The sequence below is a fragment of the Vulpes lagopus genome, chromosome 23, assembly GCF_018345385.1.
Source record: "Vulpes lagopus strain Blue_001 chromosome 23, ASM1834538v1, whole genome shotgun sequence".
Taxonomy (NCBI): Eukaryota; Metazoa; Chordata; class Mammalia; order Carnivora; family Canidae; genus Vulpes; species Vulpes lagopus.
The window spans coordinates 24,897,791-24,922,669 of record NC_054846.1 but is presented as its reverse complement, the minus strand read 5'-3'; the positions used below and the strand labels follow the sequence as shown (position 1 = coordinate 24,922,669).

At 36.2% G+C, this 24,879-nt stretch overlaps 1 protein-coding gene across 2 annotated transcripts in view; it reads left to right on the top strand.

The window, feature by feature from the left end:
• The first annotated feature begins 239 nt into the window (after positions 1 to 239).
• The window catches only part of SCYL2 (SCY1 like pseudokinase 2), a 69,091-nt gene continuing 44,451 nt past the window's right edge, over positions 240 to 24,879 (top strand). Inside the window, exons 1-3 of one of the 2 annotated variants that reach the window (XM_041738495.1) lie at positions 240 to 424; positions 14,051 to 14,252; positions 24,061 to 24,218. In XM_041738495.1, the coding sequence (XP_041594429.1) occupies positions 14,076 to 14,252; positions 24,061 to 24,218 (335 nt within the window). In that variant the 5' untranslated portion in view covers positions 240 to 424; positions 14,051 to 14,075. Of the gene's footprint in view, positions 425 to 1,031; positions 1,158 to 14,050; positions 14,253 to 24,060; positions 24,219 to 24,879 lie in introns of those variants that run through there. The other variant, XM_041738496.1, reaches the window with a different exon arrangement.

Below are 24,879 nucleotides of genomic sequence, written 5' to 3'. Positions count from 1 at the left end.
GTCCGCCCGGTCCTCGGTCGGGAAGCTCCCTCCGGCAGCCCCCGCCGCGCAGCCGCGGCGTCAGATGCGCCTCAGGCTCCGCCCCTGGCTCGTAACACCGCCCCCGAGCGCCGGGCCGGGGCGGGGCCTGCATTCCTGGGCCCCGCCCCTTCCGAGCCTGCCGGAAGTGACGTCATGGTCCGACTGGCCGGTCTCTCGGTCTTCTTCCCCCTCCCGTACTCTTCCTCCCCAGTCCCTCCCCTCCCCTCCCCCTTCCCTCCTCCGGCTCCAGCCTCTGAGGCCGCGCGGGCGGAGGAGGCTATGGAGTGAGGGGCGGCGACGGCGGCGGCCGGGCGCTAAGGCTGAGCAGGAGCAGCCAGGAAGCGTTTGGGGGGGCGGGGGAAACAAGCTCCAGCGCCGCCCCTCCCGGGAAAGAGGGGAAGAGGTGAGTGACCGCCCGCGGGCACCGGGCGATCTCCTCCACCTGCCGCCCTCCGTGTTGGGCTCCTGAGGCCCGCGAGGAGGGAATGGGGAAGGACCCGCACCCCGGGGTAGGCCTCCCGAGGCTCTTGGAGCTGGTGACTGTTGCCTGGTGACAGCCCTGCCGGCTGCCGGCCGGGACGGTGGGCGCCCGCGCGAAGCCGGGGCTGGGGGAGTGGCGAGCTCCGGGGAGCGGACCCGAGAGGCCCGAGTCCCCCGAAGAGGCCTCGAGGCGACGGGGGACCAGGGCCGGAGTCGTCTGCGGGAGGGAGAGCCCCTTTCTCGGGCCCTGGAGCTCGGGTTTCCGCGGTGGACATCTCGGTTCCCTTTTGGGAAATTGGAGCCGCCTCCGCCCGGGTCAGTCCGGTGGTCTGCACCTGATGACCTGGGTTCCCAACAGCGCCCCGCCGCCCGCGTCCTTTCCGACGGTAGCTGTAGTTCTGGAACGGAAGCTTATTGTGTGCGGTGGGTGGGGCAGGTGTGTTGTGAAGACTGACACCCCCCGCGGTGGCTCCTGCCCTCTTGTTTTCCTAAGCGGGAGAGAAAGGTTGGGAAAAAAACTTCTTGGGATCCCACTGAATACATACCTCCGATCACTCCTTACGGAGACCAATACTGTCAGGCCAACGCCTATAACAATCTTCATGAGACTGGACTCGGGCAACTTAAAAGTGCCATGTCAGGACTGCCTTAAAATTGTAAGTGCAAACTAGTTTTTTGTAGATGAAATTCAGGCATTATTTGTATGATTATTTTTTAATTTTTTATGTATTTTCTTACATACTGGATTCTACGAATAATAAGTTTTCCAAGTAGCGTTTGCACCCCGCTCCATTCTGGAAAATTAACCTAATTTAATGAAAATGCCCCAAACCTGCCTGTTACTTTAAAACTGATCATGTTCTGGTAGTGGCTTGAAAGTCAGATACTTGAAGCTTCCTTATAGACTTTGCAGGGGTTTTTTGTCTGGCCTCCTGTCTTATTCTTTAAAATAAACGTTAATTTAAAAGCTTAAAATGGTTTATCAGGCGAGTGTATAAATAGAATTCTTGAGACAATATTACATTAGTCATAAAAAGATGCTTTTGGAGGATTGTGTTAAAGGAAAGGAACCTAGTGGAAGGTAAGGACCTTCCTTCTGTTCAGATCCACTTTATTCACATGCCAAAACCTATTCTTTTCTCTTTAAGATCAATAAGCAGCCAATTAAAACAGACACATTGTACTTCTATACAACAGAATACTTCTGAACAAATCAAACCAATAATTGTGAATAACTACCCTACCTACGTTTCAAATTCATTATTTACCCCCCAATAAAAATAGGTTCTCTTGCTGTGTTTAGCTGAAGAGACGAGCGTCATCATCCCTTTCTCTAGGAGTAGAAGTGTGATATCTTCCTGTCTCTCATGACTCATAGTAGTCTTTCTAGAAGTCCTATTAATTGGGCCTCTTGAACATGTCCACTCTTCATCTTCAGTACTAGTACTGTAGTTCCAGCCATCATCATCTCTCCTTTGATGAAAACGAGCTTCCTAGATATGGCCTACTTACATTTACTGTGGTCAGATCTGTAGTTTTCCACACCAGGTTGAGTGACTTTTTCAAAATGCAGATCTAATCACATTATCTTCATGTGTAAAGCCCTTCAGTGGCTTTCATTGTTTTTAAGAGAAATTAGCATCCGGAACAGTCTGTTTTGGTCCCTGGTTGCCTTTTCAACAGTCTTCTCTACAGTGCTTTCTGGCATTCTTCTCTCCTCGAGTCAGTTCTTTCTGTTCTGCTTCAAGTACATGGCTTTTAGTTATGGTACTTTCTCTGCCTGGAAATACACTTCTTTTCCTGTTACTGCCTGTTCAGCTCAGTTCAGGGAAGACTTTGCTGGTTAGGATAGAGTCCCATAATGATATGTTCACATGACACCATTGCAGAGTTGCTGTATTTATTAATTCTTAATAAATTAATGAGATATTTCACATGCTGTGTAAGTACTTAATAAATGTTGAGTGAATTCATTCAGTGCTTAATCTGCTAGGTAGTAAGCATTTTATGTGTTGTCATCTTTTTTTTTTTTTTTTTAAGATTTTATTTATTTATTCATGAGAGAGACAGAGAGAGAGGCAGAGACAGACACCCAGGCAGAGCGAGAAGCAGGCTCCATGCAGGGAGCCCCATGCGGGACTCAATCCCAGGACCCCAGGATCATGACCTGAGCCGAAGGCAGACACTCAACCATTGAGCCACTCAGGCCCCTGTGTCCTCTGAACAACCACTTGATATATATGGGTGGCAGGTCCCCCTTTTTATGGATTAGAAATAGTATTAGGGAGTAGTTGGTGGCCCCAGTGCTAATAAGTATTAGAACAGGCATTTGAACCCGGGTTTCCTTGCCACTGAGGATTGTGTACTTACTCCTATAACATTTAATTCTCACATTGCATCAGAACACCTGGGGAGCTGCTCAAAAATCAAATGCCCTGACTGCACATTTACAGATTCTGATTCCAAAGGTCTGAGATAGTAGATAGGCATCTGTGTGATTAGCAAGTTAGCCAGTCATTTGGATGTTATTATTAGATGTATTTAGATGTTCATCAGTGTTTGAAAACCATTGCCTTAGACAACATTTCACTGCTTTATGAGTTACAGTTTTTACACGTTTTACTTCACTGTATTTCAGATTTTGTATGTTCTTAAAAGCAAGGAAGAACTATAGACCTGAGGAAGTGAACTTAGTTGTCAGTTTAATTTCCTACCCAGTTTTTCCTTTTCCCCCTTCTCCAGCTTAACGGGCTGAGTAGTGAGATGATTGCCACCCCAGTGCTGCTAGTTTTTTGAAATCATGGTAATTTTAAGAATCTGATTGCGTTCCTGTAGTAAAAACTACACTAAGTACATGGGCTTGAAGTGCCTTCAAAAGAGTTGGATGTGATCTCTCCTCAGATCTTATGGTTCAGATTACTAATTTGATATTTAAGCATATGTTGCCTTATAATTTCTCATGTTGCCTTTTAAGTCTTTGGTACAGTGTTCTTAAGTTTGTAAAGTGATGGAATGTTTTACTTCTTGTTTCTCCTGCACCTAGTGTGGTGCTTTACACATAGTAGGTAACCAATAATTTGTTGAACAGACTGTGCATCTCTGTTCATTCCTAAGGCGTGTTAATATTTTATGTTTTTCTTAAATCAGGTTTGTCTCCTGTAAGTAATTTGTTCTAGCTCAATTGATAATTATTAGATACTTTATGTAGTTGTAAAGAGAATGATTGTCTTTGGCTGGTGTAATCTTTGTTTTTTGAATAAGATTAAACATGATGGAAATGCCAAAGGATACTGCTAACCTTTTTTTTTTAAACTGTATCTTTTTAAAGCTTATAGTAGTCTCTGAGTGCTCTCATAAGAAAAAAAAGTGTAATTCAAGAATGTATCTCAGAGTCCTCTTTAGATGTAAACAGATAAGTATTGCATGTGGGAATGTAAGGTACGACATTTTTCCCAAATCTCATGAATCACTTTCCCCAAAAGTATTTGTGTCATGTTAATGTAATTTTTATATGAATCACAAAATCTCATTTTATGAATATTTAACTATATAAATCACTGTATATAAGTGATATTCTTTTATATTCAGGCATTTACATAGAAAGAAGTCTCAGACAGTTGTGCCTCTTCAAGGAATAAAACTATTTTGAGTTGATTGGTATTTATTTGCATTGTTCATTAGTGGTCAGTGTGTATTATTTTGTGCTTATTGAAAGACTAGTTTCTGCTAGGTGCTGTGAGACTAACAAGCACTGAACATAATTTCATTATCAGATGTAATCATAATAATTTTTTTATTTGCATTACAGAATTTCCATAACACATAAATACATAATACAGGCTAGTTCTACTTTTTAATATTTCATTCTTGGGGAAGTAAGGGATTTGCAGTTGTGTTACTTGAAAATGCAGGAATTTTTTTTTTTTGCATAAATCTAATTTTACCTACTATATTCCTGCTATCTCTAGAGTTTATGCGTAGGCAGACTGAAAGAATTGCCAATTCCTTTCAGCTACCTGCCATCAGGTGCTGTAACAGCCCACCTTCTGGCAAGTATGTGTACAATTTTGTATTGCATCAGATTTACCTTCTGGTTCTACCAAAAGCCAAGTTATGGCTGAGCCAGATGTTAGAGAGTTATAGTCTTGGAATCATAATTAAGTTGTCCCAAATCTTGTTTTGACTGAGATTTAGAGGGAAAGATGAATGAATTTCAGGTAAATTCTGCTAAGTGGTATACAGTGGGAAATGGCTTATATCCATGGACATTCCTGTTGTTTTATAACTTTGTGTCTGGAAAAGATGGGCTTTTTTCTTTATCCAGCAATCAAGTGAAAATTTGAAGAGCTACTATTTTAAGAAAAGATATTTGGACTCTAAGTTTCTTATATGTTAAAGGGATGTTGCTAATAATTCAAAATCTCATTTAAATTCAGGTCTTCTTTTAGAAGTTCTTTCAGTTCATCTGTCTTCAGCCTTCTGTTACTCTCATGATATTCTTGGCTAACCTTTTTCAAGGTTATAGCCTTAACTGCTGTACTGCTTATAAGCTCATGGTAATCAAAGTTTTGTCTTCAATCAAGGCTTTTTTTTCTAAGTTTTTGGCCTGTGTATCTAAAAACCTACTAGATATATCTATATGTGAGTGTCATTCAGGCAACTCAACTTCAGTGTGTCCAAAATTGAATTCTTCCTCCCACAAAACCAAGAGTTATCCCCTTTAAATCCTGCCTGGGTAAATGGCTTCGTCCTCTGTCTAGACTCTGAAATGGGAGACCTGATTGGGATTCCCAGTTTTGTCCCTTTTCTTTATCTAATTGGTCACTAACTTCTCTTAGTTCTAACTTGTACTTGTTTCTAACTTTTTCTTTTCTTCCCTTCCTTATTATTTATTACCTTACTTCAGCAACCTCTCCCTCTGTTAAAATATGTTTAAAATTTGATATATAGTACATAAAAGTGCGTAGCAAAGTTTAATATGTAATTATAAAATAAATATCCATGGAACACCTTTGAAACCCCCTTCTTCCCACCATCTCTTCCCTATCTTCCCTGTCTCTATTTCCAAGTATCTTTTCCTTTGTCTTCTTGCTTTATATACATTCTAAATTATGCATATATATCATCCCTGAACTACGTGTTGATGTTCTCTTTAGTCTTGCCATGTTCCCTATTCCCACTCTCTATTTGATTAGAGTGGTTGATCTTACTCATTTCTGAAACCCTTCTGTGGCTTATTGCTTACTACTCATTGCTCTTGGTGATCTGGCTTGTTTCTTTTGCCATATTTCCCTGTTTCCTCCAGCTTTTATCTGAACTGCTTTGTTTTTACTTTGTTCTCCCGTTCTCTGTCTAGTTCATTTCTATTCACCTTTAGAGACATCTCTAGCATTACCGTTTTGGGAAAACCTTCTCTCTCTTACTATTTTTTGTTTTGTTTTTGTTTTTTGGCTCCTGTAAGACTTGGTATTACTGTAGATTTTATCACTGTGGGCTAATGCTATAGTTTGTTTATGTCTCTGTCTCTTGCCCCTTTGATGATAAGATCTTTCATGGCTTATTTTTCCTTCTTTCTCCCAGTTTCTTATGTAGTATCAGGGACATAGTGGGTACTCAATAAATATTAAATAATTTATCAGGTGAATTTCCACGTCTACTCCTACCATGTGTACCCTATCGTTGGCTCTGTTTGGATGACGAATGAGCTTCTCATTGAATATTACCTCCGAAAATATCCTTTGTTTTCATACTGAGCTCTTTGTAGTTCTCAAATCACATCATGATCTTCCTCCCTTACTGTAGTGTGGTAGGCACCTCTCTGTTTATTGCTGTAAATCTTTGCAGGTCTGAGTCTGCTGGCTACAGACTAAGTCCCCAAAGAGCAGAAATGTTTCCATTTACATCTGTATTCCCAATGTATAACTAGTGCATGGTGAGTTAGAGGAATGGGTATGCAGGTTTTAAAGAGGGTTTTTATGTCCCTTTACCTCCCCCATCAAAATCAGCAGCAGATGTTCATAGAGAACAACTTGGCATAGCAATAAATATTTTCATAATGCCAATAGCAACATTTTCTAACTGCTCACAGAAATGCAGCATTAAATTAAAAAGGGAAAGAGGATCTCTATTTCTGTTTCTAGACAGTTCAAGTCTTTCATAGAAGAAGGTAGGTCATATCTGCATAAATATACTTTAATTAACAGAAAAAACTGGATATGAACTAGTGCTACCTTAGTCCAGGGGCCTTCCAAATATTTTTGCTTGTGTGTTTTCCAAATAATTTGGAAAGAAAGAAAAAGTACTTTTTTGCATGTTTTTAAGTTGCTAGTATCTGAAATTTTTCATCAAGAGTTTTGATAGTTACAAAGGACCTAATTTCTAAATTGTTGCATATTGTGATTATGTTTTACTTTTATCAAAACCTTGGAATTTTTGCTTATTAATTGGAATAAACTTGTTCTTATACATCCCTATGACAGCCATCTTATTTCTTAATTGTAATTATGTGATAGATAAGGCATGGGGGCTTGCTGTTAATATCTGCTCTAGAAGAAATAAAGCACAGCCTCTTTGAGTAGTTTTTCCCAAATTTCTTTTTGCTTTATTCTTTTTTTTTTTTTCTTTTCTTTTTGCTTTATTCTTAAGAGACTTTCAGTATTAATGCATTCTTGAATTTCATTTGCTGTATTCAAAGTTTTTTATATCCAGGCAAATGCCATGTAATAAGATTGTGATGGCTGCAAAAAATTCTTTGGGCAAGTGGGAGAAAATTGTGCGGAAAGAATTGGTTAAGGAAGATTTACAGGACACCGACTTTGTCAGATAAATCAGTTTTAGGAAGGAGTAAACATGGAAGTGGAATATTTGAAGAATGATAGAGTTTTAGGCCTCGTTTTGTGCCATGGACCCTTTGATAGTCTAGTGAAGCCTGTGGACCCCTTCTTAAAGCAATATTTTAGGGTCTTGTCAATTTCTACAAAAGTCCCTGGGATCCTGACTGGATTGCATGGAGTCCATAGATCAGTGGGGAAATTGGTATCTTAGCAAATTGAGTCTTCCAGTTTGTGGATGCAGTCTTTCCTTTTAAGTCTTCATCAGTTTTCGTAGCAATTATTTGTTGTTTTCATTGTCCAAATCTTATATATCTTGTTAAATTTATCCAATAGGTATTTCATGTTCTTGAAATGGTATTTTTAAAATTTCAGTGTTTGTTTCTTGGATATTGAAATAGACCTCCCCCCCCTTTTTAAATGTTCTGTTCTTATATTCTTTAATGCTAAACTCATTTAGTTCTAGTAGCTTTTTTGTAGATTGCTTCTGACTTTCTGTGTACATTTTATTTTGTTCTAATTGCTTTGGCTAGGGACCTCCATTAGAATATTGAATTAAAGTGGTAAAAGTGGTTGTTTTTACTTTGTTCCCAAACATAGGGAGAAAGTGATCAATCTTCTATTTTTAAATGTAATATTAGTTGTAGATATTCAGAGATTCTATTAAACAGGTTGAGGAAGTTTGTTCATTCGTTCATTCGTTCGTTCGTTCGTTCGTTCGTTCCTTCCTTGTTTCCATCCATCCATCTATCCTTTTTTAAAAAGTAGGCCTCCATGCCCATTGTGGAGCTTGGACTCACAACCCGAGATTAACAGTTACATGTTCTTTTGAGTGAGTCAGCCAGGTGCTCTAAGGAAATTTCTTTCTGTTCTTAGTTTGTTGAGAGTTTTTATTATTATTATTATTATTATTATTATTATTATTATTAAATATTTATTCATGAGAGACATAGAGAGAGAGACAGAGAGGCAGAGACACAGGCAGAGGGAGAAGCAGGCAAACCCGATGTGGGACTCGATCCTGGGACTCCAGGATCACGCCTAGGCCGAAGGCAGGTGCTAAACCGCCAAGCCACCTAGGGATCCCCGAGAGTTTTTATTGTGAATGAATATTGAATTTTGTCAAAAATTTTTTCTTTTACTGAGATTATTGTATGTCCTTCTCCATTATTCAGTTAATGTGGTAAATTATATGAATTTGTTTTTGCGTGTTAAATCAACCTTGCATTCCTGAGATAAATCCTTCTTGGTCATCGGGTTGGATTTATTAGATTTGATGTACTAATATTTTGTTAAGTTGATGAGGGATATTGATATGTAGTTTTCTCTTCTGTCATTTGTTGTTGGTGTCAGGGCAATACTGACTAAATAACATGACATAGAAAGTATTCTCTTCTGTGTTCTGGAAGAGCTTGTACTGACCTGGTCATTATGTATTCTTTAAATGTTTGATAGAATTCATCAGTGAACCATTTGAGCCTGGAGTTTATTTTGTGGTAAAGTTTGTAGTTTTGAATTGAATTTCTTATAATAGGACTATTCTGACTTTCTGTTCCTTCTTGAGTCAATTTTGGTAGTTTTGATTTTCAAGGATTTTTTTTTCCATTTCGTTCAAGTTGTTTAATTAACAACTTGGCATAAGATCATTTATAGTATACCTTATTGCTTAAAATCTATAGGATTTAAATAAGATTAAAATCCATAGGATTTCCTCTATTTCCAATATTGGTCATTTGTGTCTTTTAAATTTTTTCTTAATGTAACTAGAGGCTTATCTTTTTGAAAGCACAGTTTTTGGCTTCATTGATTTTTCTTTTTTCATTTCTCTATTAAAATAGGGTGTTACATTAAATTCCGTATGTTTGGGGGATCCCTGGGTGGCTCAGCGGTTTAGTGCCTGCCTTTGGGCCAGGGCGTGGTCCTGGAGTCCTGAGATTGAGTCCCACATTGGGCTCCTGGCATGGAGCCTGCTTCTCCCAATGCCTGTGTCTCTGCCTCTCTCTCTCTCTCTCTCTCTCTCTCACTCTCCCTCTCTATCATGAATATATAAATAAAAAAATCTTTAAAAAAATAAATGAATTCAGTATATTTCATTGGTTTTTACTCTTTTATTTCCTTTTTTCTACTTATTTTGCATTTAATTTACCTTTTTTTTTTTTTTTCTGGCTTCCTGAGATGAAAGGTGAGACTACTGATTGATTTTGGCAGTTCCCCCCACCTCATATAAATATTTAAAGCTGTACATTTTCCACTAATTACTACTTTACGTACATCCCACACATTTTTCACTTTTATTCACCTCAAAGTATTTATTTATTTATTTTTTTTAATTTTTTTATTTTTTTTATTTTTTTATTTATGATAGTCACAGAGAGAGAGAGAGAGGCAGAGACACAGGCCGAGGGAGAAGCAGGCTCCATGCACCAGGAGCCTGATGTGGGATTCGATCCCGGGTCTCCAGGATTGCGCCCTGGGCCAAAGGCAGGCGCCAAACGGCTGCGCCACCCAGGGATCCCTACCTCAAAGTATTTAAACATTTTCTGTGATGTATTTATTTTAGCCCTTGGGTTATTGAGAAGGATTTAATTTCTAAATATTTGCATTTTTTTGTAGATATTTCTCTATTACTGATTTCTAGTTTAATTTCACTGTGGCAAATAACATGTTTTATATTTCAGTAGTTTTCAATATGTTGAGATTTGGCTCAGAATAGAGTCACCCTTACTGAGTGTTCCATGTACACATGAAAACAAAATGCATTCTGCTGTTGTCAAGTGGGTTTTTTTGAGTCATGTTGTTTGACAGTGTTATTCAAGTCCTCTTTGTTGATTTTTTTGTCTACTCAGTCTACGTTCATTTGTTACTGAGAGAAGATCCTTGAAGTCTACAACTATAATTGTGGATTTGTCTGTTTCTTTCAGACAAATGCTATATTTATTTTAAAGCTCTTATTCAGTATGTACATTTAGGATTTTATGTCTTCTTTGATGAAATGACATCTTTGTTATGAAATATTGCCTATTCTGTTTGTTATTAATATGACCACTCTAGCTTGGTATATTTTCACATTCTTTCAGTTTTATTTGATTTTTTTTTAGATCTTATTTATTTATTCATGAGAGACACAGAGAAAGAGGCAGAGACCTAGGCAGTGGGAGAACCAGGCTCCCTGCAGGGAGCCCCATGCGGGACTCGATCCCAGGATCCCAGGATCATGACCTGAGCCAAAGGCAGTCGCTCAACCACTGAGCCACCTGGGTGCTCGCATTCTTTCAGTTTTAAATCATCTTGTAAAGTGTGTTTAAAGTGAGTTTCTTGAAAGCAGCATATAATTGAGTCTTGCTTTTTAATCTAGTTTGACAATCTCTGCCTTTTAATTGGAATTTTAAATCATTTACACTTAATATTATTTATATGGTTGGATTTAAATCTGTCTTGTTATTTTCTGCTTGTCACAATTGTTCTTTGTTCCTTTCTTCCTCTTTTCCTACTTTTTGTATTCATTTCACTTTAGGATTCCATTTTATTTCCACTATACACCTTTTAGTTATATCTCTTATTTTACCCAATTAATCTAGGATTTATAATATTTTTTTTTTTTTTTTTTTTTTAGATTTTGTTTATCTATTCATGAGCGACACATACACACACACAGAGGCAGAGACACAGGCAGAGGGAGAAGCAGGCTTCATGCAGGGAGCCCAATGTGGGACTTGATCCCGGGTCTCCAGGATCATACCCTGGGCTCCAGGCAGCGCTAAACTGCTGTGCCACCGGGGCTGCCCTATAATATGTCTTTAATTTGCTCTAATCTATTTTCAAGTGATATTATACTGCCTAACATATAAGAATCTTTCAAAAATACACTTCCATTTCCCTTGTCCTGTTCTTGGTTTGTCATATTTTTTACTTTTTCATATTATCAGCATATTTTTGTTATTTTTGTTTTAAATGATCAGTTATCTTTTTAAGAAATATGAGAAATTTTTTCAGATACTTGCATAATTTTTATTTCTGGTATATCCTTCATTCTTTTTATGGATTCACATTTCCATCTGGTATATTTTTCCTTCTGTTTGAAGGACTTCTTTTAATATCTCTTGTAGTGAATATCTGTTGGCAACAAATTTTCTCAGATTTTGTTTTCCTGAAGTATTTTACATTTATTTTTGAAAGTTGTTTTTCCCATGGTGTATAGAATTCTAGGTTGATAGATTTTGTTTTTTGTTTTGTTTTAGCACTTTAGAGATCTTCATTCAGTTGCCTGACTTGTATATTTTCTGATGAAGAAAACTGGGGAAAATTTTTATCTTTTTTTCCCTCTATATATAATTTTCCTATTTTCTCTGGCTGTTTTTAAGATTTTTCTCTTAATTACTGACTTTCAGCTACTTGATAGGATGTGTCTAAGTATGGTTTTCTTTGTGTTTATCCTGCATGTGGTTCATTGAATTTCTTGATACTTTGTATTGTTTTCATGAAATTCAGGAACATTTTGGCCATTATTTTTTCAAATATCATTTCTCCCTTTTCCCACTCATTTTTGGGATTCATTTATATATGTTAGACTGTGATATTGTCCCCAGGTCACTGAGACTTTGCTCATTTTTTTTCCTATTCTTTTATTCTGTCTTCAGGTATTACTACTTTTTTTTTTTTTTTTCCAGTAGACTCCTTGTCCAGTGTGGAACTCAACATGGGCCTTGAACTCATGACCTGGGATCAAGACCTGAGCTGAATTGGATGCTCAACCAACTGATCCACCCAGGCACCCTATGGTTTTACTAATTTTTTTTCCTACTAATCTGTTAATCATATCCTCTGAATTTTTTGTTTGAGATATTTTGTTTTTCAGCTCTAGAATCTTCACTAGGGTTTAAAAAAATATTCCATTTACTCTCATTATGTTCATGCTTTCTTTGAAATACTTAGACAAATGGTAGCTGTTTAATGTCTTTAATGTCTATAACTATCATTTGTAGTCTTTTTTGATTAATTTGAGTCTTGATTATGAGAACATCTTCATATTCATTCATGGCATGTCTACTAATTATTGACTGCATGCTGAACATTGTGGATGTTACATTATTAGATATCTGAAATTTTTTTGTCTTTCTTTCCTGAATATTGGGTTTCATTCTGGTAGACAGCTAAGTAATTTATGAGTAGTTTGATCATTTGAGGCTTGCTTTTAGTTTGTTAGGTCAGCTTTAGAGTACATTTTACTCTAAGAACAGTTTATCCTACTACTATGGCATGGTCCTTGTGGGATTTCTGTTGACTGCCTTTAGTGATCAGTGTAGCTGGTGAGAAATTAAATGATTTATAGCTTGATGTGAACCTGAACTGTTCAGTTTATAGCTCTCTGGTTGGTCCTTGACTGAGCTGGTTGAGTGTCACACCATGTATGGTCATCTTAGTGTTCAAACAAAGCATCAAATTTCTGGAGCTCTTTTTCAGCATATTTCCCTCCCTCTCTGTCTCTCTCTTTCTGTCTGTCTTTTTCTTTCTCTGATTTTCCCCCTTTTTGAAATTCTATCCCAGACCTCCCAGCTACCCCTGCATTCTTGAATTCTAGTTTGTCTCCTCAACTCTTTAACTCCGCTAGACTGCTGCTTGGAATTCTGCTCTCTACTCTGGTTTGCGGTGTGCCCCTAGGCAGAAAGCTTGGGGCAGTCCTTGGGTTTGCTTTGTTAATTCACTTTCTCACTAGGATTATATGCCTGTGCTGCCTATTCATTGTTTGAAAATATTTGTTTCATATATCTGTTTGGCTTCTAGTTGTTCAAGGTGAGGGGATAAACTTCAGTGTTTCTGCATCATGACTAGAAATGTGTAAGATTTTAAAAATATTTAATTACCTGTTCCTTCTGCATGTTTTACTGTCTTTTTGCCACCAGTGCTTATTTTTTTAGAAGGTATTCTCAAGTGATTTCATAGTTCAATAGTAGTTTACTCATTTATTTAAGTTAATCTCTGTGCCTATCGTGGGGCTCGAACTCAGGACCACAAGATCAAGTCACATGCTCTTCTGACTAAACCAACCAGGTGCCTGCAACAGGAATTTTTTAGTGAATAAAACTTTTATAAAATACAAATTTATTGTTTAATATAGCATTAGTTCCTTTAGGTTTTATTTATCTATCTATCTATCTATTTATTTATTTTTAAGATTTTATTTATGTATTTATTTATTTATTTGAGAGAGAGAGAGAGAATGCACAGAGGGAGAGCGAGAGGGAGAAGCAGACTTCCCTGCTGAGCAGGGAGCCTGCTGTGGCCCTCGATCCCAGGACCTTGGACCATGACCTGAGCTGAAGGCAGATGCTCAACCAACTGAGCCACCCAGGTGTCCCCTTTTAGGTTTTATATGTTATTTTTAGCATGAGGAAAGATTTAGACTTTGTACACCACTTAAAGTCTTGAGGGTTCATGTTACATAGTTGCACAACATTCATGTCTGTGTCAAGTGCGAATATGTCTTTTCCTGGTCTGTAATAATTGAGGTTGAAAGGAACAATTTGGTTCCTAGATTTAAATTTGCATTCAAGTGTATTGGGTTCTTTGAATACAAAATCAACATGAAGTTTTTGTCTCTATAGAATTGTTTCATTCACTGTTTGGGGTATATTAAGTTTTTCAGACTAAATAATGAATGTTAAGTGCTTCAACAAGTACAAACAAATGATCAGTGCTTCCCTGTCCCCCTGTGTTTCTAGGTAACTGTAACTCAATATTGCAGCCATGGAGTCCATGCTTAATAAGTTAAAGAGTACCGTTACAAAAGTAACAGCTGATGTCACTAGTGCTGTAATGGGAAATCCTGTCACTAGAGAATTTGATGTTGGTCGACATATTGCCAGTGGTGGCAATGGGCTAGCTTGGAAAATTTTCAATGGCACAAAAAAATCAACAAAACAGGTAAGTTTTAATTCAGAGTCCATTTGGCAAGAACATACATGCTAAGTACCATAATGTGCATATGCATCTTTATGTTAAGAAATGCCAAAAGTAATGGGTTCTTTACTTCTCGTTTCCATCCAGTGAAGTCATACAAAAATAAATGCTTTAAAACATGCCCTAAATCTAGTTACAAATACATTGTTTAACATATCATCCCGTCTTCTATTTTAATTTTGCTTACTTAATAAATCTAATGTATCTGTTGAGCAAAGAAGTATATTAGATTTTTTAGTGAAGTGTTTGTTTTAGAATAAAAATCATGTTCCTTTTCAAATTTGTCAATAAGCTAGCTATTAGTTTATTATTACAGACTTTTGTAACATTCTTTTGTGTTTAACGCGATATTTTTTATAATCAGAAGGTAGTATGTTTGTGGAATAGTCAGTAATGTGTTTTATGATATATTTATTTCAAAGTTATTTTAAAACTAACTGTTCTTTTAGTAGTCATTTGAATGAGTTATATTTTTATTTTTATTTTTTTAATTTGACTTAAGAGACCAACAGATGGTTCTTAGAAATGTGGAGGATTGTTTAGTGTTATATTTTACTAACAGTTTTCTGTTGGAATTGTTAAAGAATTGAAAAACCTCCAGGTTTAAAACCTCTGTAGAAATAACGTTCTTTAAAAAGAAAAATCACTGTTTCCAAAACTACTTTTGTACAAATGAAACATATGGGTTATAAGACATTTGGGATTAATTACACATAATTTTCCAGTGACTCTGTCCCAGTTATACAGTTGTGGATGTATATGCATTATTTGTGACTGGCTTTTCCCCCAAACAACAAGTATATTAAAGACTGAATCAGTTTTGGTTATCCTTTTATGAAGTAGGAATCTTGGTCTTGTGATAGCCTATCAAGGCTGGCATGTGGTTTGTACCTGACCTGTAAATCTTGTTTTTATTGCCATTTGGTTGGAAGTCTTTAGTCCAGGGCTGATCTATATTTTAAATGCTGATTTATTTGTCATTTTTGAACATTGTTTTCTCTCTCAATTCACCAAGAGCCCAAAAAATAAGTGGTTTCTTGAGTATTGAATGCTTCAAAAGCTATTGAGTCCATGAAGTTATGTAAATGACCAACCTCTAATACTAGCTTTTATAATCAATTATATCAGGGGAAAATGAAAGAACACCAAATGTACTAAATTTTGCATTATTTATTAATGGTGGAACATAATAGTGTCTGTGTGCTCAGCCAAAAGAGTTCTCAGTGTTTGTGTTTATATTAGAAGTCCGTATACAGAAATTCTCTGATAACGTTGAAACTTCTGTTGCAGTTCATAGAACATGAAAACCAGGCACAAATAATAGGTAATTGATTGGATATTGCATAATAATACATCAGTTCTCAACTGCTAACTGCCAGAATTGGATTCTCTTAGGAAACTGCTTTATTTTACCCCCCAAATTTATTGCTTTGTGGAAAAAGACAGTTTTGAAATATATCTGTGCTTTATGTGGATACAATTTTGAATCTTCTCTCTTTGCCTCTTTTAAACCTAAGGTATCTGAACTGAGTATTCTATTTGGACTATACTAGCTAATTCCTTAAGAAGTAGCTAAGTCTTTAACTACTTTGGCATTGAAGCCTCATTTTAATTTCTCCCTTAATTGTAGTTTTAATTCATTTTCAGTTATCTCATTTTTTAGTAAAAGGGAATCATAGAAGATAGATAATCTAGAGCTGTGCTACCCAATATGGTAACCACCAGCTACATATATCTATTTCAATTAGGAAAAATTAAATTTAGTTCCTTAGGAGCACTAGAAACATTTTCAAGGCTATGTGTGGCTATTCAAGGCTATGTGTGGCTAGTGTATTACCATACTGGACAATGCACATAGAGAACTTTAAAAAAAATTTTTTTTTAAGATTTTGTTTATTTGAGAGAGAGAGAGAGACAGAGATAGAGTGACAGAGATAGTGAGAAAGAGCACAAGTGAGGAGGAGAGGGAGAAGCAGGTACCCCACTGAGCCAGGAAGCCCAACATGGCTCTCCATCCCAGGACCTAGAGATTCTGACTTGAGCTGAAGGCAGATGCTTAATTGACTGAGCCACCCAGGCACCCTGCATGTAAAGAACTTTTGATCATCACCAATGTTCTGTACCACAACACTGATCTTAGAGAAATTGGGAGAAAAATATTGGAAAAAGACATTCTTCTTGGTCCCAACCCCCGCGTCCCCCCATGCATAGACACTGAGACTGTGAGACTTTAAGAAACATTTAAGAAAAATAAGATATTTATATTTAAGATATTTAAGAAAAATATGCGGGTATTTTTATTAACCCTCTCAGCTTTTCTTGATCTAGCATACAGTGTACTTGATTGTGTTTGTGTTTATAGCAGATTATATGATCTTAAATTTGACTTTGAGGTAACATCAGGTTAGGGACTTAGGCTGGGAGATTCTTTCTGTGTACTTTTTGCTAGGGTTATTTCAAGTTCACAGTAGTACAGTAGTACAGTAGTACATGATGAATTATAATTTTCAGATCATGTACAACTTTTGCCTTTTTAATTTAAGTGTTTGAAGGCTTCTGAGAGGAATGGAGTAAGTAATAAAAGCACCTACAGAGCAGATAAAAAAAAATACACATATACGAAACCTGGAGTGTAGACAGATAAAAAAAAAATTGGCAAATAATTTACTTTTGTGCCTGGTAACATCATTGTATCTCATTAGGCATCTGTGTTATTATTATCCTGGCTTTATGCTTCCAAAACCCAATTTCTGTTGTTTCTGTTTTTGAAAGACATTCTTTGAAGAAATATCTCCTGGTAAGTAATTTATGAAAGTGCAATTAAGAATTTCCTAAGAGTCCTAAGTTTAAAGTTGATTTTTTTTTTGCAGTTAAATAAGGTGTTTAGGCCAGTTAGGTATACAAATTTAAGATTTTTAAAAGTTATTATTTGGGTAAACTTCACATGTGAACATGTTGAAATGGACAGATCATTAATTATAGCCTCTTAGCATTTGAAGCTACTATTTAGGTTTATGTTTATTTAGATTTCTTCTTGAGTGTTCATTTAGAAGCAGCTCTTGGTTCCCAACCATTACTCTTTCTAGAATCTCAGTAGAGACGTCATAAGACACTTCAGGGTGACATTTAGGGAATAAAGATTGTGTCTATTTAGCATATTTTTAAAATATAAGCATATTTTAAAGAACTTTTGCAGAGTAGTGCACAAATTATCAGTGTAGAGCTTGATGAATGTTTACAGTGAGCACACCTGTGATCAACATCTGGGTCAAGGAAACATTGCTAATATTCATGGCTTTTCATAGTCATTACCTCTTCACACCTTCTCTTCAGAGGTCACTGCTATCTGATCCTTTGACTCTAAGTAAAAATTACTCTAAGTAATTTTTCCTATTTTTGAACTTTAGGGTTGTATGTGTGTGTGCATTGCATGTTTGTTTACTTTTGAATTTTATTTAAGTGGAATCATACTGTGTACTCCTGTTTGGCTCCTTTTCCTTAAATGTATTTTCATGGGATGCATGTATGTTGCTGAACATAGCAGGTTTTCTTTTTATTAAAATATAGGAGGATCCCTGGGTGGCGCAGCAGTTTGGCGCCTGCCTTTGGCCCGGGGCGCGATCCTGGAGACCCGGGATCGAATCCTACGTCGGGCTCCCGGTGCATGGAGCCTGCTTCTCCCTCTGCCTGTGTCTCTGCCCCCCTCTCTCTCTCTCTCTGTGACTATCATGAATGAATAAATAAAATCTTTAAAAAAATAAAATATAGGATATTGCTATGAACATTCTTGTATATGCCATTGGGATATATAACACATTATTTAGACATGGAATTACCAGGTGATAGTGTTTGTATTTGTTCAGTGCTAGTCTTTCTAGAGTGGTTGTTTCAATGTATACTTCCATCAGCGGTTAGTTTCTTCACATTCCTGCCAACCCTTTTTATAGTTAGCCTTTTTAGGCATTCTGAGCAGAGAGTCTTATACTTATTTTTTATTTTTTAGTGTAGTTGACACACAGTGTTAGATTAGTTTCAGGTGTGTGATATAGTGGTTTGACAAGTCTATACGTTATGCAGTGCTCACCACAAGTGTTGTTAACCTTTTGTCACCACACAGTGCTGTTATACTATTGGCTATATTCCCTATGCTGTACCTTTTATCCCTGTAATTTATTCATTCTGTACCTGGAGGACCATACCTCCACTCCCTTTCACCCATTTTGCCCATCTCGCCATTTGGCAACCATCAGATTGTTCTCTGATTTTTGGGTCTGTTTCTGCTTTTTGTTTGTTTATTCATTTGTTTTGTTTTTTAGATTCCACATAGAAGTGAAATCATATGTATTTGTCTTTCTCTGTCTGACTTCACTTGCCATAATACCCTCTAGGTCCATCCTTGTTGCAGATGGCTGATCTCAGGGTCTATTTATTTTTGAAAATTCATTGAAATATTCGTTACTCCTCTACCTCCTAAACTTTTATATTGTCTGGTAGGTAATTAATTGCTGGGCATAGAATTTATAATGTGTTTCTGTTACAGCTTTATAACTGAGTTAGTCTTTCTACAGAGTAGCATGTTTAGGATTAAAATGGTACCTAACCATAAGTGTTCTTTTCAAACACATTCTTATTTCCATTGTAAATAATATTTATTTTAGAGAGATTTCTGAGATAAGTGCCCTTAATTGGATTTAATTACCTTTTCTAAATTTTTTTTTAAGATCTTATTGATTTATTCATGAGAGATACAGAAAGAGAGAGGCACAGACACAGGCAGAGGGAGAAGCAGGCTCCATGCAGGGAGCCCGACATGGGACTCGATCACGGGTCTTCAGGATCATGCCCTGGGCTGAAGGCGGCACTAAACAGCTGAGCCACCTGGGCTGCCCCCCTTTCTAATTTTTAATTATACTTTATTTAAACAAATCATTAAAGGGAAATTTTTGGCCAAACTATCTATCTATATGTATCAGTCATAAGTGAGAAATGGTTGCTTTTGTATATGTGTGTCCTTTAAAAATTGAAATACCATCACCTTATCTGTTTGATGAGAATGATGTAACTACCAAGGCTGCTAATATGTTTAAATAATTTGTAATAAAAGGACTACATAAATAGAGTTTCTTTCCCACGTGTATACCTTTTATTGTGTTTCGAGTAGAAGAATAATTCTACATTTTGAAATTTCTTTCAACTCTACTATATCAAGTTAAGGGATTTATTTGGGGGGAAGATGTTTTTAAAAAAGAGTGTATGTGTGGGTGTATTTATTACTTAAACATTTATTTATTATATGTAAGTATTTCTGTTTATCTTGACACAAAATTCTGTTGCCAGCTAACTACTTTTCAAAATGAATTTAACTTGGGATCCCTGGGTGGCGCAGCGGTTTGGCGCCTGCCTTTGGCCCAGGGCGCGATCCTGGAGACCCGGGATCAAATCCCACGTTGGGCTCCTGGTGCATGGAGCCTGCTTCTCCCTCTGCCTATGTCTCTACCTCTCTCTCTGTGTGACTATCATAAATAAAAAATAAAAAATAAAAAAAAATGAATTTAACTTAACATTTATTTGTGGTCTTCTAATTAGTGTCCCATATTAATGATTATTTTTTAATCCAGTTTTAGAATAGATTTTTTTTTTTAAACAGGCAAGTTTAGTCTTATTTTGTCTTAAAAGTCATGTTTGCTGGACTGTTTTCTTTTGCCTGACTACTGCATTAGCCTTAAAACACCCCCAGTTAAATGACTATTCTTATGAGGATAATGAAGATAGATTGGTTTTAAAAATTATATAATAAATATTTAGCTGGTAATCATTATTTTAGCCATTCTACCGGATGTCATCTTGGACGTTTTCCCTTCCTTACTGCAAAATCTACATTGTGTTGTCCAGATGCCAGTATTCGTGGATGAAGCTTGCTGGTAGTATGTAGGCAAAGGCATAATTAAATTATTATGAAAAATTAAAGTATAATTATAAAATTAAAAGTTTTAAATAAAAAAGAAATCACTGTGCAAAGCTGAATGTGTTAGTCAAATTGGTTAGGTCAGTAATGATCATTGACTATCTTCAATAATTTTAAGAGATATATCTTATTACTGTCTTAGTCTTCTCAAATACCAAGTTCTTTTAACTTAATCTCAATGAAAATTTAGATTTTGTTTTATTATTTTAAGAAAGGAACTTTGCCCCTAAATCACATGAAAAATGAGGAGTATGATGGTTGGCAGTCACCACTGACCAGTCATGAAAGGTCTTTAAATAGAGATCACAGGAAGTATCTATGTCTCAGAAACCATCTCTGGTGGCTTTGAGGGATAGGTTAGTGGAGGTCATGATTACTATTAGGGCATCCTAGACACATTGGCATATATTTATTTAGATTTTATTTATTTATTTATTTATTTATTTATTTATTTATTTATTTATTTATAATTTAGATTTTATTACTTAAACTGCCCTGTTTTCAGCAAGAGTTCAACGTTGTAGAAAGCAAAGTAGCTTTAAAAAGTTATAAATTAGACTTGTATCAAAAGGCAGTCTCCTTTTGGTTAGGCTCATTGGGTGGTGGCTCATTTGGTTAGGCGTCTGCCTTCAGCTCAGGCTCCGTGCTCAGTGAGGAGTCTGCTTCTCCTTCTCCCTATATGCCTCCACCCTGCTTGTGCTCTCTTTTGCTATCTCTCTCAAACAAATAAATAAAATCCTAAAAAAAAAAAAAGGTAGTCTTCATTTTGACAAGTATTAGTTTTTAGAATAGATGTCTTATAGCATTTTTATTTAAAGATAGGCTATTGAGAAAAAATATTTTTTAGTAACTTTTTTTGCCAATGTATTTTAAAGGCTATGAAGTGAATAAAAAAAAGTGCCACATATTCTTATACTTTGTTTTAGTAATTTTTGTATAAAAAGGAGATTCCAAATTTAATTAGAGTCAACAGTTGACTCTTAAGTGGAAGATTTTGGGTATTTGCAGTACTTCACTTTTTTGTATATTTGAACATTTTCATAATAAAGAGTCAAAAAAGGTTTTAATTCAGTATGATAATGGAAAACTTCCAGTAACTACTTGTCTTTATTTACCACCACTAGGCAGTAAACGTCTGAGTATCTTCTAGGTGTAGATCCTGTAGTGGACACAGAGACACTTAAGGCATGGTTTCTTTCTTCTTTTTTAAGAAGGGGAGGTGTGCTTTCTTTTTTTAAGAAGCTTGTAATACGCATAAAGTGACAGGACTTTTACACAAGTGATGTGTGTTAACAGAGTGGGTAGTGAAGTTGTAGAAGGAAAACAAATGAAAAGTTAGGTGATAGTCTGTTCTGAAGAAAAGTTTTCAAGTGCAGGTAAGAGTTTTAGGAAGTCTGTGTGAGGTCTAGGGGTCCTGGGGTCAGTCATACCTTGGCATTAGTCAGTCATACCTTTGTTGAAATTGGTTAATTTTAATTAAGCTGGAACAAAGAGAAAATCTTTTTAAGATAGTTGATAACCTATTCTGATCTATGTAGAAATCTTTTGTGACTTTAAATAAATGAATATCTCAGAGAGAAATTTATGTTCTTTTTCTTTATGAACTATGTTTTTCCTTAAGCGGTGAAATTGCAAGAGCTTAAGGGCTATTTCATGTGATATATATATATATTTTAAGGTCTTAAAACATCTTGAAAAAATAAACACATTTGGGATGCCTGGGTGGCTCAGTGGTTAAGTGTCTGTCTTCCGGCTCAGGGCGTGATGCTGGAGTCCTGGGGATCGAGTCCCACATCGGGCTCCCTGCTTCTTCCTCTGCCTATGTCTCTGTTTCTCTCTCTGTGTGTGTCTCTCATGAATAAATAAATAAAATCTAAAAAAAAAATAAACACATTTAATTTAGATGCATTTATAAAATGTGTTGTAGCAGAACACTTACTAAAATAAGATTGTGCACATGAATAGTGAGATGGGAACTTGAACTTCTAGGTCATTTGTTTTTAGTTCAAATTACTATGACATAACACTTAGCTCTGATAGACCTGTGTCTCATGAATTATCAAAAGAGCTAAAATTATGAAAAAAAAAGGAGCTAAGATTATGTATTTATCCATGAATGCTATTTAAATGTCTCAAATGATTATTTTCCTGAAAATATATATTTTAGGGAGGGGGTTGCTCTGTATTTATTGTCCCTGTATTATTTCTGTGTAGACAGAATGGTATATTGGGTAAGAATGTGGTCCTCAGATGTAAAATGACTGAATTTGAACTTGATCTCACCAGTTGTGAGATTTTAGATAATACATTATCTTCTCCACTCTGTCCTCATCTCTTAAATGAGGATAATAATTTGTCTTGTAGGATTGCTGGAAAAATTAACTAATTCCTTAAAAGTACACAAATGCTTTGGAAATAAAATTTTCGAGTTGAGTTACTAAATAGTCCCTTTGTTATTTTGGAGACTTAATCCTCCAAAATCCTTAACTTATTTATATACATATAAGGAGCCTCCAACTTAAAACAAGTTGTGTTTGAGATATTTATTGGCTTGGCATTCTGCAGTGAATCTCTATTAGGTAATGAGGTTGCTTTGTGAAAAAACATAATCCTAATGTAGCAGAAATAATAAATAAAATGGAAAGATACTGTCTTGGGTATTGATAGTTGAGTAGTAGTAGGTTTAACTAGAGACTTTTGAAAGAGACTTTTATAGAAATTCTGAAAGTCATTCAAAATTTTTCAAGGTATTTTGGAAGGTTAGCATTGATTCTTTCCTAATTTTGCTTCTAGCTTTATTATTTATTTATTTATTTATTTATTTATTTATTTTTAAAGATTTATTTATTTATTTATGATAGACAGAGAGAGAGAGAGAGAGAGGCAGAGACACAGGAGGAGGGAGAAGCAGGCTCCATGCCGGGAGCCCGACGCGGGACTCGATCCCGGGACTCCAGGATCGCACCCTGGGCCAAAGGCAGGCGCTAAACCGCCGAGCCACCCAGGGATCCCCTTTCTTTCCATTTATGATGGAGATCTAGCATCACTGCTGTGTTGCACTGTGTGGTAATACATCAGCTATCAGTACAGCTATTTTTTGATTGATTTGTTAAGATTGGTTACTGGATGGGAGCTATTTTTCCTTGGGTAACAGATGAAGTGAAAGGAAAAAGATAGTTAAGAAGGACATGTGCTTTTAGTAGTATAAATATACTGTGAATGCTCTTGGAGACAAGAAGAGAGTAACTTCCTGTACTGGTATCATTCATTCCCAGTTACTGTGCATAGTACATTAGGAATAGAGTAGGAGAGAGTGAGTATAGGATATTTGTATATAAAAGATGCTTACAAAATGGGTTTTTGTATAAACACGCACTTCTGAAATATACAACTTTTCTTTCAAAAAGCGATTCAAGATTTTGTAGGGTTATAAGTAACCAGGTTTATCATTATGAATAGCATTTTGAATTTTTAAACATTTTAACTTGTATGAGAATTCTGGTTAAATAAGAGATTACTTACATAGAGTACAACACAATATACTTTGTGTGTATTAGAGTTCAAAGATGGAGATTCTCCTGTGTTCTCCTTAGATAAGGGCTCTGGGTCTCATACTTTAAAAAGTATTTAGATTTGTTAGTCATGAAGAAACCCAGCTTTTTGATATCAGAAAAGTGTTACAATAGTGCTATAATTTCTATATTAGATTTTAGTTACTTTGATTTGTAGACCATTGTGACACTCGAGTAAAGTTTTATTACTTTTGTATATTCTTGCTTAAAAATAAATATGCAATTCTTTAATTAGGAAGTAGCTGTTTTTGTCTTTGATAAAAAGCTGATTGACAAATATCAGAAGTTTGAAAAAGATCAAATCATCGATTCTCTAAAACGAGGAGTCCAACAGTTAACTCGACTACGACACCCTCGACTTCTTACTGTCCAGCATCCTTTAGAAGAATCCAGGTAAATTTCTATAAAGGCTTTTATAAAAGACTTGTTGAACAAATAGTTAATAATTTTATATTTAAATTCTGTCTGGAGAGCATGCTCTCAGTGAAAAATTCTTATAAACTGAGTGTTGAGTTCTTATGGATTTTTTATTTCTGTAAAATTTATTTACGTATTCTGTGTATTTGCCTCTTTTTGAAATAGTAAAAACTTTCTTCACATTTGCCATCAGTCTGTATTTGCTTACTTTGTGCTCAGCCCTACAATAGTCAAAGTGGAGGATGTAGAAGAAATATAGTATGTAGCCTCTGTCTGAAAGTAGCTCTCCTTTTAATTTGCTAGAATATTTTGTACCCTTTGCATTGATTACATATTTGTAGGCTATTTTTATGTGTGTTTCAGGTACTCTTCTAAATATTTAACCTGATATGCTCAGCATGTCAGTCCATAGCTCTCATTTACTCTGCCATTTATTTTTCTCATGGCTGAGCTTAAGAGCTGTTGCTGAGAATAACAAGAATATGAAATTTATGTTGTGTAATCTTAACTGGATCCTCAAGCCTGTGGTGCTTCTAATAAATAGTCCATTAGGTACCCTAGCTATACAAACTTTTCCACATTACACATAACCCCTAATTTCCTTCCTTTTTTCTTCCTACCTAGCAGACTGTATTCC